This window comes from Strongylocentrotus purpuratus, unplaced genomic scaffold, assembly GCF_000002235.5.
Source record: "Strongylocentrotus purpuratus isolate Spur 01 unplaced genomic scaffold, Spur_5.0 spur5_scaffold_5, whole genome shotgun sequence".
Lineage (NCBI taxonomy): Eukaryota > Metazoa > Echinodermata > Echinoidea > Camarodonta > Strongylocentrotidae > Strongylocentrotus > Strongylocentrotus purpuratus.
In genome coordinates this window covers 16,693,326-16,709,210 of record NW_022145611.1, presented here as the reverse complement: position 1 = coordinate 16,709,210, position 15,885 = coordinate 16,693,326, and the positions used below count along the sequence as shown (strand labels likewise).

General features: G+C 36.5%; 1 protein-coding gene across 2 annotated transcripts in view; it reads right to left on the bottom strand.

Annotated features, from left to right (window-relative positions):
- Nucleotides 1-2,564: 2,564 nt before the first annotated feature.
- LOC100889010 (tight junction-associated protein 1) overlaps nt 2,565-15,885 on the bottom strand; it is a 101,550-nt gene continuing 88,229 nt past the window's right edge. For both annotated transcript variants that reach the window (XM_011677353.2, XM_003723400.3), the window contains 2 exons: nt 12,046-12,132; nt 2,565-9,284 (listed from right to left, as the gene is read on the bottom strand). In XM_011677353.2, the coding sequence (XP_011675655.2) occupies nt 7,950-9,284; nt 12,046-12,132 (1,422 nt within the window). In that variant the 3' untranslated portion in view covers nt 2,565-7,949. The remainder of the gene's footprint in view (nt 9,285-12,045; nt 12,133-15,885) is intronic.

The following is a 15,885-nucleotide window of genomic DNA, read 5'->3' as shown; positions in this document are numbered from 1 at the left end:
AAAAAAAATGTTATTTTCGTTCATTTCATTTCATTTCATTTATTGACCATTAGAAAACAACAAAATATACAAAAACATCAATAAAATAGAGGAATGATATCAAAGAACAACAACATAAAAAGTAATAATGGCCAGGGCCCCTGAGAAGACTGCTTGTAATCAGGACCCTACATGCAAGTACATTATAATAGAAATAGAAATTTAAATGCACACAAATATATACAAGCACACACACACACACACTCGTACACGCATGACAGAATGGAGCAAAGATATAAGGAAGAGATCAAGATTATTTAAAGATTTGAATAAATGTAACTTGCACAATGCTTTGGATCTAGACAGTGTTGTGCTATTTCTTATGTCACTACTCAACAAATTCCATTCTTGTACCCCTATGAATCTGATTGAATTACGAACAAAATTAAATCTAGAGAAGGATTTATGTACCGGTAAATCTTTTGGTTATTAAGATTCAGTCAACTTCCTTTGCAAATACTGTTAACATTTCAGGTTAAAGGGATATGATCAGGTTTAGAAGGTGCTTCAGAAATTATTAAGCAAGGTAGAGGAAATTTGAATTTGAATTGCTGAACTTTTTGATGAGATAAGCACCGAATAAATAGGGTCACCGCAGGGCACCTGCCAAAAGCTGCACTCTTGCAGGGTCGCGGCAGGTCAGCAATGGTAAATGGGCCCAGCTCCTCGCCTGCCTGTGAGCATAAGGTTGTGCGATGGAGAATACTCTTTTATTTTCTCAGTCTTGCTCAAGGTGTCATTTTAATAAATGGCTCTATCCATGTTATCATGTATCAGGTTATGGATAATCATAAAATTTGTATAAGTTTGTATAAAATGAAGACACAAATAAATGTATCATGACAGGTTATTTTGAAGGAATTTTTAAAATTTTTATGATAGGCATTTTGCCCGTTTCCACAAGGCCCTTGTATGGATTAAGAAATGGGTAATCCTTTTTTTTTTGTATTTTTAAAATTTTGTTTAAACCTGTTATCAATATGACACATGTAATTCTTTTATAGATTATCTTAATCATAGTAATGAAAATGTTGCTATTGTCTAATAAACTACATGATCAAATTGATGTCTACCAATCTGCTTTATTTTGTAATAAATCTTCTTTTTTCTTTAATATGAGCCATCATTTTGACTGATTTGTCTTTTGTTCCTTTTGTTTCCTCTTTCTAGATCAATTTTTGTTTACCAAGTTTCCTTCTCATTCCTCTTGTCTCTACATTTATATTATTAGCCAATTTTTCACTTTCTGTTCTTTTCATCAATCATGTTTTTCCAGAACTCAAATCACCCATCTCTCTCTTCACCATTCAATCTTATTTCTTGCATCACCCGCAGAACACTTCCTTTTCCTACAAACTCCCACAGCTTCCGTCCACCCACAACTCTTCATCTACATTATCACTTCTGTTTCAGTTATCCTCTTGCTGGTTCTGAAAATGATTTGCTCTCTCGTTTTATATTTTTCATTTCCATTCAACAGTCCCTTTCGTTTTGTATCGTATTGTACTTTGGTAAAGGCCAAGTCATGTTTTAATTTATGTCCCCTATGCTAACAAATATTATGGATGGTTAGGGTGGATGAAAATTTGAAAACTTGATGTTACGTGTACGTCGGATGCAAACGTGAACGAGGCTAAAACTATAATCATATGATACACTGAAATATTTTCTGTGGTCAGTCATGTATGCGACAAAATACCCTGTATTTGCCTGTGGACAAGTACTAAAAATTGTTGGTATTTTTTTATTTTTTATTTCCCCGACCCACAGTGCTTAAAAGCTGCAACCTACTTCTTATATAGTGTTCAAATAATCAAATAAGAGATAAAATAGCAGGGCCCATATTCATAAAGGCTTACCAGGCCAAGTGACGTGTTTGTAGTTTTTGCCAACTACCTGACCAAGAGCTTAGCAAGGTTTTATGAATATGGGCACTGATCACCATCCACATATGTATTTACCTCTTGTTTTCCTCTGTATTTCCTGTCACATATCTACACTCCACACAGAGTAGACTGCTCTTGAGCAAGTTATTCAGCGTCCACAAGACGAAGAAAATCATCCTGATTTTCCTCACAAGTTTGACACTTTCATAACAGTACACAACTGTCCTCAAATCTATTCATACATGTACTTCTTCCTCACGGAAAAGAGACAGAAAGAGGATATTGTAATACTCTATTCACCTGGTTCATCGTTTCAATTCACAAATGCAGGATGCCTTCAATATGTTTGCTATGCCAGGCAATGCTCTGACAAGCTATGTGAGCTAGCTAGCAACCATTGCTGTAATATCTCAGTCACACCGCCAGACTGACTCCACACCGACCAATCCTTTGGTCTGTCTTGTCGGAAGTGACTAAGGTATATTAAGGGTATGCATGAATTCAGATACATTTGTGAACTGATCAATGATATGATATATTGGACATTCAACTCCATTCCTTTCCTCAGCATTTATCTGCAACCTTTTTTACTCATTAAAAATACAAGAATTCAGAAATAAGCTAGACACAGTTCTTTCATCCATGGTTTATCTATACATTATTCATGTTTTTTATTGTGCAGAAATGTCATACGGTACAGTTTTTCATACTAACATTTTGCTGATGAATCAGATTCTCAAATGTGAATTTTACACACCTTATACAATCACATAGATTAGAAAGGAACGATACAAGATGGTAATATCTACGGTTGTGTTAATTGGTAGTCGTATTTTACAGCGGTTGTGGGAAGAATATACGTTCTACTCGTAATGGCATCATATCTTATTAAACATCTATTATATCACCAGTTATGAGAGCAAATGCTTGCAATTCTTTCTTGAATATGAAAAAACAACCTTGTTACATTGCATGAAAAAATATGTAACATTAATCTAATTTCTACTCTAGGTACTTGAATACTACTGATTAATGTTCCCCAAGCCACTACTGTATCCCAGTTACAAGTTCAATAACAGTAGAAAATGTTAATATCATGGTATTAGTATTATAACCCAAATTAAGAAATTAGCTGCTATTATATTCTACTTACTATTTTGACTATTTGACAATGAAATTACTATTATCCCTTCATACATTTACACACAAAAAAGAAATCAAATCAACGATTCAAAACAGATATTTATACATAAACATTTTGAAATATGAGACAGATTTGTTACCATTTGACCATTTATTTCAGTCCTAGAGAGTGCATTGGAAGGACTGGTATACATATTTCAATATTTTGTTATTCATCTTTAAAAAAATGTTCTCTGATATGTCATCAAATTATATACAAAACATAATGTACACATTGAAATAAAAAATATGAATACAATTTTGCAAATAAAATTCAGACCATATGACCCCACTATTCTTTTTTTTTCCTTCAATATATATACTTAACATGAGGGCAGGCAAAAACTGAATACACTATACACAGATTAAACATAGTAAATAATAAATCTCACACACAAATATGATTAAGTACTAGTGTAAAAATAGGACACTGTTAATTTGGTAGTTATGATGAAAAGGTTTGTTTTTCGTTTAGTAAATAAATAGTTGTTAGGTATTACTATCTATATGAGTTTCTAACAATTAAGAAATCATTAAAGGAATAAATCTATCAAAGCTCATTTTAATTTTGGTTAAATTGGCTACATTTTAATACCCCCATCATATAACAATGAAATTTGTAATGAATTATCCGTACAAACTTCTATAAAAATTAAGTAAATTCTCCAACAACTGAAATGCTTCTAGAAGAGTACTGAAATATTTGACAGGGTTTTTACAACAATGAAATTTGTCATAGGAGTCCAAATATATGCATTTTGCTGGTAATACTGATATTCATACAAAATTGTAAACTAAAATGTACAGAAGATGAAACAAAATACATATGTATAGACATGAGTGCACAATAGCAAAAGATATACAAACATAACTATTTAAAAGAAATTATATCTCTATTCAACAGGAATTTTTTTAAATTTTGAATTGGAGATTTAGCCAAACACCATTCTGGAATAAGGTGAATATATATTCTAAAATGTATTTGTATATTAAAGACACTCAGTAGTTGTCAATCACCAGGGTTAGCCTTCAGTTTTTTATGACCATTCGACCGGTAATTCTTTGCTTTTCCCTCACCCGATCCGAAGCGGGATCCGAAGCTAGACTCTCCGAGAGATAAGGGGCAATTCTTGACTGGCCTACGGGTTTGCTGTGTGCAGATTTGTACTCCCATTAATGGTTTTTCCACCAAGTCTGGTGTCAGCGAATTATGGCCTTCTGCACATGGAAACTGACAAATGATTCCCTTTAAGTCATCACTATCAATATCCTTCTAAATCAGTGAATACAAAGATTGACACTAAGTATTTAAATACAGAAACAAATTGGAATTTGGATTTCGAAGAAAATTTATTTCTAAAGTTTTATTTTCTATTTGTTTGTTTTAGGAATCCCACCAACCACCCCCCCCCCCAAAAAAAAAAAATGCAAATTATGATGGTAAACATCCAGAAATCTGTGATCCTTCATTCTAAATTTTCTGATAGAAAGATTACATAGAAAACAGGATGTGTACTGGCTTGTTATTGTCATAGGCCAGTGAAACCCCCAATTGGTCCTTAATGGATGGAGATGATCATGTTTATGAGCATAGTAATCAATGGCATGATTTCTCCTGCTGTAGATTGAGATATATCAACAGTATATACCTGCTAACCAACGAGTCATATGAGATGGTTTGCATTGCTGGGAGTAAAAGTGGATCCTAACATATTTTTTTTTAAAAGTGAGCCAGTCCCATTCCCTTTATCTAGTATACATAATGACACTCAAACCTTGGATGATGGGTTCAGAATTTGAACACATACATGAGCAAAATGTAACAGATAACACTAAATGAAAAGAAAATTGTCCACCCCAATATTAAACCTGCCAAAACTATTTAACTTATACAAATTGGTATATTCGTAAAAATAAATATATACATATAATGCCCCAAAATTGTGTCTTACTCCATGTTAAAAACTTAAATTTCCAACTGATAATGTAGGCTAAAACTAAACTCCAATATACAGTCTATGCTGATCTAGTGTCAAGGGGCAAATGTGCGCCACTCTTTTCAAATGAACTGTGCAGAAATTCCTTGCATAAAAACCTTGGACTAATGAAAGACTACCAAGTATAAATAATCAGTTTACAATCAATCATATTTACAGAAATTTACAACGTAATTGTCAAAATACCAAAAATATTAAAATTCTTGTCTCTTCTTCATTTGGCTAACTCAACACAACTTTCCATCTTTCAAACATACAATGTTTATTGGCATTATAATCACTTTTTGCATAGCTAATATGAACTCATCCAGATCCTCCATTGTAGAACATGCCATTAAAATAAGAAATGTAATACACCTTTACAATGTCTCCTTTTTTTTCTTGTTTCTATGAACGATACATGATTTTTAAACACATAACATCTTATTTCATTACTTTCTAGCATAGCTTTTAGTTGTACTCCGTAAACTTACATGATGAATCAATCTTTTACACAGAATAGGTCCCTACCACTATTGATGGGTACAAATCTAAGACTTTAGGATCGAGGGGAAGAAAGTGGACACACAATCTGTAAAGTTGTTAAGATGAAGGGAAGAGAGGGGAAGAGAGAGAAAGAGAGCAAGAAAAAGGGAAAGAGAGGGAGGAAAAGAGAGTTGGAGAGAGATTACAATCAATACCAAGAACAGAGCAAGTGAGAAACAGAGAAAAGTGGAGACACTTCTCTTTGTACATAATCATAACAATGAGATGTGATCTTCAATTCTGCACGACTAGCACTTGTAATATTTCAGCTACAATTCAAGACAGCATTTAGGTTTTAGAGAAAATCAATACATCATTCTTGAAAATGCTGCTCTAGAATATAGACGGATAGGGATATATTATTTATCTCACTTGCACCAACCATATCAATCAGCTTTCACCTCCCACAAACAAGTCACGTCCTCACTGATGCAACAAGTTAATCTCTTACACTAGGCCTACCCATTGCAGACAGGTACCTGGAAACTCCATTCTGCATTCAGATGTAAATACATTTCTGTACGTCTCTAGACATTAATTTTACCTCCTACACACTTTCCCTGGAAATATACCGCTACATGGCTGTAGTTGGCACTACAGGACGCAATGCGCTCTGCGTTGGGCTAAATCCAAACTTTTCTAGGTACCCTCTGTGCATTCTCTATGGAGCATTGGCTGCATGGCTCTCCATGTGGATCAGCAGTGCAATTCATCAAAACGGCACGCAGAATGCTTTTCGACACTTCCATTAAGTTGATTGCCTGCAGCCCACGGCAAGAATACTCTTTCAAAGGTGCTGACTTGTCTCTCGTTTCGATGACGATGCATCAACAGTCATGGACGTGGTAATTTATCATGAAGCAGACTCAGACAGGGAGAGAAGAGGAGAGAGTAAGAGAGAGAGAAACAGAGAGAGAGAGAAAGAGAAACATATTACATGTATATATACATAGATATATATTACACGGAGAGAGAAAGAGTAAGGGGAAGGGAGAGAGAGAACATGCCTGTGACAAAAAACAAAACAAAAACAATGCAAATACATGGGTTTTGCTCCATACTTTCATCTTAGAGTACATGATGAAGGAGTTTGAGATTGATTACAATGAAAACATGTTAGAACAAGTAAACAAAATGCATATCAAATGGTTGTTGCTCAAAAGGTAAATCCTCTATGCCTCTGTAATCTGTATAGAAATTCTATTTCTAGATCTATTTTCACAATCAACACCTAACTATCATCACCTATTTATGTGAGCAGGCAGTTACAAAGGAATATGTGGATTACTCTAACAGAGATAAACTAGAATGCCTAGCTTGATGAGAAGCAAGGACCTGCCACATTGCATTCCACCGTGGTTGCATTCATAATTAATAGGAGAACTACTCTTGCTTTAAGTGTCTTTGACACTTCATTCATTGGGGATATTTTTGTCGTTATTTCACAGTTTAACCTGCATATAAACACAGAACAAATATCTGGAGCTGCATCACAATTGTCCATGTGCCTATGCAGAGTAAAGCCTGAGAGGATTAGCAAAACTGTTTTACAAAATTGATTAAACAAGAAGCTTGTAACACAGTATAAAATCTTGAAGTAAAAGAAATGTCTTTTAGTGATCTAAAAATGGTTGTTACCATCTCCTTTCAAAGGCATTTAAATCTAGTATTATGCCATAACACTAATTAAAGTTTTAATGAGTAGATGAATACCCTAGTAGAAAATTTATTTCATATAGTAATGAAACTTTCACTGATTTTTCAATGTGCAGTTGAGTAAATTCACATAGTAACTGCACAATATAAATCTCGATATCATTATTATCACATTATGAAATCCCATACATGACATCAATAAGAGCATATTTTGCTTTTACACACAACTTTCTGCTGCAGTATGCAATGTCTTCTTTATAAGTCTTAATTACATTTCATTAAGCATCTAAGCAAACTTCACATGTTACTTTCTACCTACAAGTTTCAAGGGCTAGATCTGCATTGATGACAATAGATATTAAAACAAATGACAATGATACAGAATGGTTTCCACATAAATACTTGGGGATTACACTCTGCATCAATTTGGAATGGAAATGAGACATATAGAAGTACACGGTTAAAAGAGTCCTGATATTGTTTGGATGTCTAAGTACATATCAAAGTGGCATCAAACATACATGAAATCCTTGAACTACGCGGTATAAAAACAAGCATCGAGTATCAGAGTTGTCTTTAATGAAGTTGCTAAATTTGCAATCATGATTTCAATTCAATATATGCATGTTAACCATTACTACTCTACACAGACCCTAGCGTAGCGTCACACACTCGTCTGCATGTACGAAGCCTTTGATCTACCGATAGGTGCAGCTTGGTTGGCGGAGGCACTACCGATGGGTCGCGGCTTGTCTTTCATTGGCCCGTCTTTGTTGGCTAATTTACCTGGCCTTCCACCAGCATTTATTTGTCCATTGATTCTGGGTTTGACGATGGCCGTCGATGTACTGGTCGTCTGAGGTGTCATTGATGTAGGAGGTGGAGGAGGTGAGGTCTTTGGATGCCTTGGTGCCGGTTTATCCACAGGGGTTCGGACTGGACTTGGTGGAGGGCTTGAAGGATCATCATGTTGTCCATCAGCTGACTTGGAGTCGGAATCGCTATTGTAGTGCGAAGCTAATGGACTGGATGCCCCACCGCCGTTGACTTTGTGCTGTGGGCTGCCGTCGCCTTCGGAACCCAACCGTCTAGAGGGCGTGCTTCGTCTTGACACGTTCATTGCAGCATCCGCCTCGGGTTCAAGAGAAGCGATGTCACTGGAAGCAGCTGAATCAGAGGTATGGGTGGTTGCGCTAGAGGTTGCCAAGACATCGTCAAAAATGCCTGAATCAGCAGGGGTTGCAGCATCCTGCGGGGAAGTGGCGTTGCTCAATGGGCTATCAACAGAGGGATGGCTCATCTCCTCTGGGACACCTATAACCAGGTCAGACAAATCCACAAGTGTCTGCTCCTGGGCTGCCTTCTCTGCTTCAGGTGCATCATCCGTTGGTCCATCAAGCAAGTCAAGCAAGAGACTAGTGTTTGACGGACCTTTGGGATAAGGTACCCTGGGAGGTGGAGTGTCTGTAAGATCAAGTAGATTGACAGGAGGTGGCTCTGTATCCTCTTCAATGCTCACATCCACTAACAAATGCTTTTCCTGCTCTGGTTTCTTTTCCACCACTTCCTCCTTTTCTTTCTGCTTCTCAACGGCTGGCTCCGCAGAGGGTTCCTCTTCATCCTTCATGGTCATGCCGCACTTCACACACAACAGCGAGTATTTCTTATTCATTGTCGGCCTGGTGATGGTCTGCGTTCCCTTGTCATGCAGCAGAACGACACCGTCCTTCCCAACCTTTCGTTTTCTTGTGGTCGGTACTAGCTTCTCCATCTCCTTCTTCTCCTCCTCTTCCCTGCGCTGCATGGCCCGTGCCACCACGTGGGCAGGGACAGAGTTGTAGGTCCTGGCAGCAATCAAGCCATTAGAGATGGAAGTTCCTGAGCTTCCTAGTAGAGGATGGTTACTGGATTCTGTAGGAGATGTTGCTGAGGGTTGGTACACACCCTTATTGATCTCACCCATGATCTGGTGGACAAAGTATTGCAGGTCTTGTGGAAGCTGTAAAGACACAAAAAGTTCACAACTATTGCATTATGCAAATATACACTATTGATTATCTCAATTTTACAAATATTCAGGACTACGAATCTGTTCTTCCATTTTTGGTGTACAATCTATGTCATAAGAGCGTGGTTATTAAAATGAGAGAAAAAAAGCATGTCTAAAAATCATCACATGAAAAATACCACCAAAAGAAATCACTTCTATATATTATCCCATTTTTACCTGCATGGTACACTGTCAAATTTTATCAAATACAATTTTACAAGAAATAAATAAGTTGGTACCTAGAGATAACAGACGCAAAAGGTTACAAAAATTAAAAATTAAAGGGCATAACATTCCACCCTGAATACTTTCAAGGACAAAGGTTAAGTTAATTATGGTAGTAAGGCTTCCAGAAAATGACATCAATCCATGCATGATGAGATCTAATTGAGATTAGCAATTGAAAATTGGTGACATTGGAATAGCTGAATTGTGACAGCCTCGGGCAGAGACTATAAGACCTGTGACTGACGAGGGTGCTCTACAGAGAATCTGGGTAATTAGATTGGCAATCTCAAGTAGCTAATCTAATTGCTATTAATCCAATCCTACTGAGGCAACTCAATCTGTTAAGGAAGTGTTTGAGACCATTCAATTTAGATCCAATCAAGCATCTGCACTGCAAGCGATTTTGGGCTGTGTTTCGTCTTTTTCTTTGTCTCTCATGACCCAGATTGAGCAGAGCATGGTTGCATTAACATCTCTACATTTTTCTAACCTTTGCTTTTTTTTTTAAATAATGAATTAGAATCATACCATATCATTTGAAAGTCCAATAAGCAAGAGTGTAATTAAAGTAGCAAGGTGCCTAAAAAACAAAACTTGGGAAAAGGGCACATACTTTAGTTGCAAATGCATGTTTTAACTACCATGACTCTCATCTATAATTCATAGTTTGACAAATTGTTGTTGTTTTTCCCTTATATCAATACAGATTTCATTAACAGTTCACAGTGGTCCATTCACAAGTGATAAGCCTAAAGGTACCAGGTAACGTGAATAGGGATTCGATGAATTGAACCTCAATTCAGAATCAAAACAAATGCAAGCTGTACAAAAAACAACAACAATGTTGTACCTTTAATGTTTATATTGCTATATGTACATTGTCAGCTACAGACTGCACAGTTTCATGGGCAGAGCTCAACACTAACAGGGTTCTAGTGCACATAGGGCCCTCTAATTTTAATCCGGAACCCCCCCCCCCCCCCCTCCCTTGTGAAAAAGTTATTGTAAATCCCTGGTATAGGGCCTTAGGAGAATGTCTATTATTGCCTCACAGGATTCTTGTCTGTATATAAGCCAAATGGTTTCATAATTAAAGATTGGACAACCCCCCCCCCCCCCCCATCCTTCCACAAAAGAGAACAGCTAGCAGAGCAATATCAACCCTCTGTACACCCATCAGCCAAATTCTGACAAGAAAGCAGACTCCACATTCTCCTGCGGGTAATGAAACAAAGAGCACCGAATTGCTCAGCAGCAAGAATACATCGTCAAGTGCTCGGAAAAACTGTAGTGTCTAGGACTCGTATCATGACCATCATCCCAGCACATCGGAAGCTCTTGTAACGTCTACTAAGGAATGATTACGAGTGACATTTGCATTTGCTCAAGTTACAGGATTTATCTATATCGTGTCACTTCCATGCACCAACTTCTTTTCATAATTACCCAAGTATGGTTATAGAAGGCATTAAGGGTGTTAAAGGTAGAATCGGGCATTGAACTAGCATCAGGTAAAATTAGTATGAAATAGGTAACAAGTACATAAAATCTTGAAAATTAACTCAGTAGATAATTTGGTACATATAACTGCTTTTGACAATGAAATTATCTAAAAATGCTTTAAAGAAATAGACTATATCCTTTTATCACCATCTGGGGAAGTGCTTTTCTAATGAAACTCATGTTGTGGACAATTATTCAGGGATGGGGAAGAGAAGGAGAAGTGACTGTAACACTGGTTCTTGAAATACAGTACTATATACCCTCTGATCAGAGGTCTACATGTTATATGTTAGTATATGGATGAACTGGTAACATGAGCTGCAGGAGAAAGAAAGGAAGGAATGGATGGAGGGAGGAGAAAGAGAGGCCATCCACTGAAAAGAGGGGTGAATAGTTTGTCTGTTTGGAGTCACAAGGGCTATGGCCTTTCTGAGTTATTCTCCATTCAGCTGCAAATAAGAGTATGATGGAGAATAATATTGTGAAGCCCTAACCACTTTCCCACAAGGATGGGACCCCAGTGAATATTAAAGGTAAAGACCAATATTGGAAATGCCCCAATTTCAAAAAATGAAATGGAAGCTCTTATTACCAATCATGTGAAAGAATATGTTTTGAATATTACATGATGATAAAAATTTTGACGGGAAACCGCCTACTAATTGATATATTTGGTAAATTAGTGTATCTCGCCTGTTGAGAGATATGAAATGCACGTGTCGCTCACGTGTGTGTAGTCCCATTTACATCTTTCTGTGTACAGTGCTTCTAACTTTATGAAGACTTGGCCAAATTTCTTATCATTTTGATGATTCCAGAACCTTGCAGTACATCTATGCTTGATGATCAACCTTTTCTGATCGATTTCACAACGTTTCTTTCACAATGCAATCGCATGACCATAACTGGTCTTTAGCTTTAGAAGATGATGATGATGATGATGACGATGATGATGAAGATAATGATAATGACGACTTACCTGGCTAACTTTATGTTGCATGTATGCCCCTGACGGTGTACACTGTAGCAGCTGTACAGCTAGATCACAATCTTTCTTGTATCGATTCTGTGTGAATAAAAAATGAACATAAATAAGTTTGAATGATAACTGTCACTTAGCATACATGTACAAATTTCCTATGGTTATTATATTCTCAGGTATACTGCTTATATTAAAATAGGTTATGAACTTTTAACATATTTAAGCAGTAAACATGATTAAATTATTGATTAAGTCACTTCAATTAAAGTCACAAAAGTCACAAACATGACATACATTACACCATATAGTAATTTTCACAAAGCTCTTCTTTTTTGGGGTGATGCTTGAAACATATAAAGCTAAGCATTAGTTCACCTGAACCCAATCATGTGATTATGGGGTAAAAGTTAATTTTTCTTCATTCACACATGTTGTTCATAAGGTAAGAAATAATACCTGTGCCTGTGAATTACATTTGATGCCTCTCTCTCTCTCTCTCTCTCTCTCTCTCTCTCTCTCTCTCTCTCTCTCTCTTTCTCTCTCTTTCTCTCACATTACGTAAAAACAAAATGGATGCTAACTCTTTATTCCCCATTGACTGATTCCGTAGACTGCCATATTGTTTTTTTGTATATACTTTGTGCATGTGAAAAAAAGTCCACTGTGGCAGAACTATAAGCAGATAAAGAGTTCATGCAGCAAAAAGTACATACCTTAAAAGTACATACCTTAAAAGTACATATATCACTTTCTTTCCACAATTGATTGGCATACAACTTAGGTATCTTTATCGTTATACAAATCAACAGCCAAATCTCTTTCAATTCATACCTTCGTGGCTGTCACTAAAAGTCATGTTTTAAAAGAGAATAAACCGCAGAAGTTTTCTTTTCAAAAGCGTACATACCTAGCAGGTAAACCACCATCACCACTGAATTTTTTCACTCAAATAAAGATCAAATTGGCACGTGAAAAAAATATCTCCTGAAGTTTGATGAGAGAGTGTTTTCATATCTACAGCTGATAGTGGTGGTTGAGAGCACTAAGGGCATATCTGTGCCTTAAATATGAGTTAATGCCCTTCTGATTCAGAACAGACAATATATATGAATACAGCGGCAAAAACTAAAGTACTTTCCATTTACAAAAAATGTCTTATGGACTATATCAAACAGTATCTCCACACTAATGCTGCACGTTATGAAAGAGCACTCGAAGTATGATATTGTTCAAAGATTATTGGGACTTTCTGTAGAAATGTGAAACGACCTTTTTATTTTCTATTTTTATCCAACACCTTTTAATTCAGCTTTACAGAGGTAAAGGGCTGTTCGCCAGAATGATTTCACAGCTTACACAATCAAAATGAAACAAAGTAAGAGACAAAATTGCTCGATTTATGCTGTATATTCATATACAAACTGTATACACGTACATATATACATGTATCTGCAACGTAAGAGCATTACCATCACCAGATAGCTAAACATATTATTTCAAATCTGACTTGGAACCTTCTTTTTTCAAAGAAAGACAGCCTCCAACCATATATCTGATTTCCATCTTAATGAGTGTCCTGTAATAACCCTCTGTAGGCCGGTTTCTCTTAGATACATGTCTCATACACATATTATCTCCTCATAGCAATCAACAGTCATATTAAAGGTATCAGTCAGTATTAAAATAGTGATTGCATACCCTACCTTCTTGAACACACATAGAACAAATTTCCTTTTAATCATATAATAATAATGATATACATTTATGATGAATTTCAAAAAGGCAGTCTATTTTGACTTTTGATTTTCAATGTTACAAGTCAGATGGTTCAATATCTTACTTGCCTAAAACATAATATAGAATGTAAGCATGTATCATCTATTATAGAGCACATCATTTACAATATTCACTGCAATGCTCTTTCATCAATTGTTAAAAAGCCGAGGACAACTAAATTCAATTCCAATTCCAGCTCTTTACAAAGCTTTCAAGGTCGAATAATGCGACCTCAAACAATGGCTGCACAAGATGGACGATGGCGGATCATATAGATGTACGTGATAATGCAGGTGTACGCAAGATGGAAAGACTATGATTTATCCTGACGCTTTTGATTTCTTTTTCAACCGATTACCCGTGGCTCCTTGCGCACCACTGACTCATCAAATCGTATCTTGGTCCCCACCACCCGATGTGTCGAGTTCAGCTCTAAAGAAAACACCTCTCTACTCCCACGCCCCCCGCCGCTGAGGGGTTGCGTTGCTTAATCAGAGTGACTGGATATGGCAGAATGCATGGCTTGGGTGTTATCTGGAGATGGGAGATGTATCCCTTTCTTGCTCTTTTTTTCACATGCAACATGAATTTTGAATCTATCTGTGTCTTTGGCGAAGTTACAGTTCATGCCAAGAATCATGTGATAGAATTGTGCTTGGGGTAGAAAAATTCTGCGTGGCGATTGTTTCATCTATGACTAGCCCGACTTATGCTTTAAAACATAACAGATTAAGGACACTGAAGCCATAATTTAGCTTGAACTAAAACTGAGCTTAAACTTTACTAAATTTATAAATAAGAAAACTAAAGCTATGATTCAGCCTCAAATGAAACTGATCTTTAATTTCACCTTGCTTCCCTTATTGAGTACAACTTATCTTGGAATATACTGAAACATTAAATAAAGTTAACTTTAACTCTAACTATACAGAAGTGGTGCTTTGGAAGTAGTCGATAACCTCATTTTCGCCACTCCTAAACTATGGAATTGCTTGCCTCCCTATATCCAGTATTCTCCATCCCTGCACACTTTCTAAACCATATCAAAAACCTACTTAAATTCATATCTCTCGAAGGAACTAACTTTTCTACATCTATCATCTATGCTTTAATTTTGAAGATCATTTTGAATTAGTATTCTATATAATGTATTGTGATTTTATTCCTGTTGTCCTAGCTCTCTGGGTATTAGTACTATGCTTTACCTAAAGGCTGCTAGGACCATAAACATAGTATTAGATGCATTAATCATCTTCATTACTACATTATCAGCCTGTGGGAGTAAAATGAACAGTCGGCATGTGATAAGTGCATCTAGACAAATCACCCTTTTCCCTCTCATCAACAGCAGACAATGAAATTGAAAACAAACGAGGTCACGATTGGAATGACAGCCTCTTATCATCAGTCTCTTGGGAAATAGAAATACAACACTCATAACGTAATTGCTCCATATTCAATTACTTCATCTATATTCATGGGGTTTTTCTTCAGAAATAAAGGAAATGGGAGACAAATTTGAATGATTTCCATCACATATCCAGCTTGTTAAAAAAATTGTCTGGCTCACCTCTTACTTTCCAGAATTTTTTTTTCCTGTTTATTCTGTCACTTTCTTATCTATATCAATGTCACTTCCTATGTATACATCAATGTAATTTTCTAAACATGTACGTACCTATTTTTCCACCCACCTCTACTTTTTCTTTCTTTCTCTTCCTCTCTCTCTCTCTCTCTCTCTCTCTCTCTCTCTTATTATCTTTGTCTATCTCTATCTTCTATCTCTTTTTCACCCACTGTCTTTTCCTCTCCTAACTTTCCCTTCCCCTCACTTCCCCTCCATCCCCTCTCGTCCCCCCTCTCTCTCTCGCCCACTCTCTTCCTTAACTTCTTCATCATATGACTTTGCTTCAGGCTAAGATTGACACCTAAATCTTTCTTATTCACACATTTTCCCCACAGAAGGAAATCCCTTTAAGAATCCCTTCATTTTGTTGACTTCATAACTTGATTTGATGTACACGATCAGGTACATCCCACCAAGCGGATGTCAGAGATGTC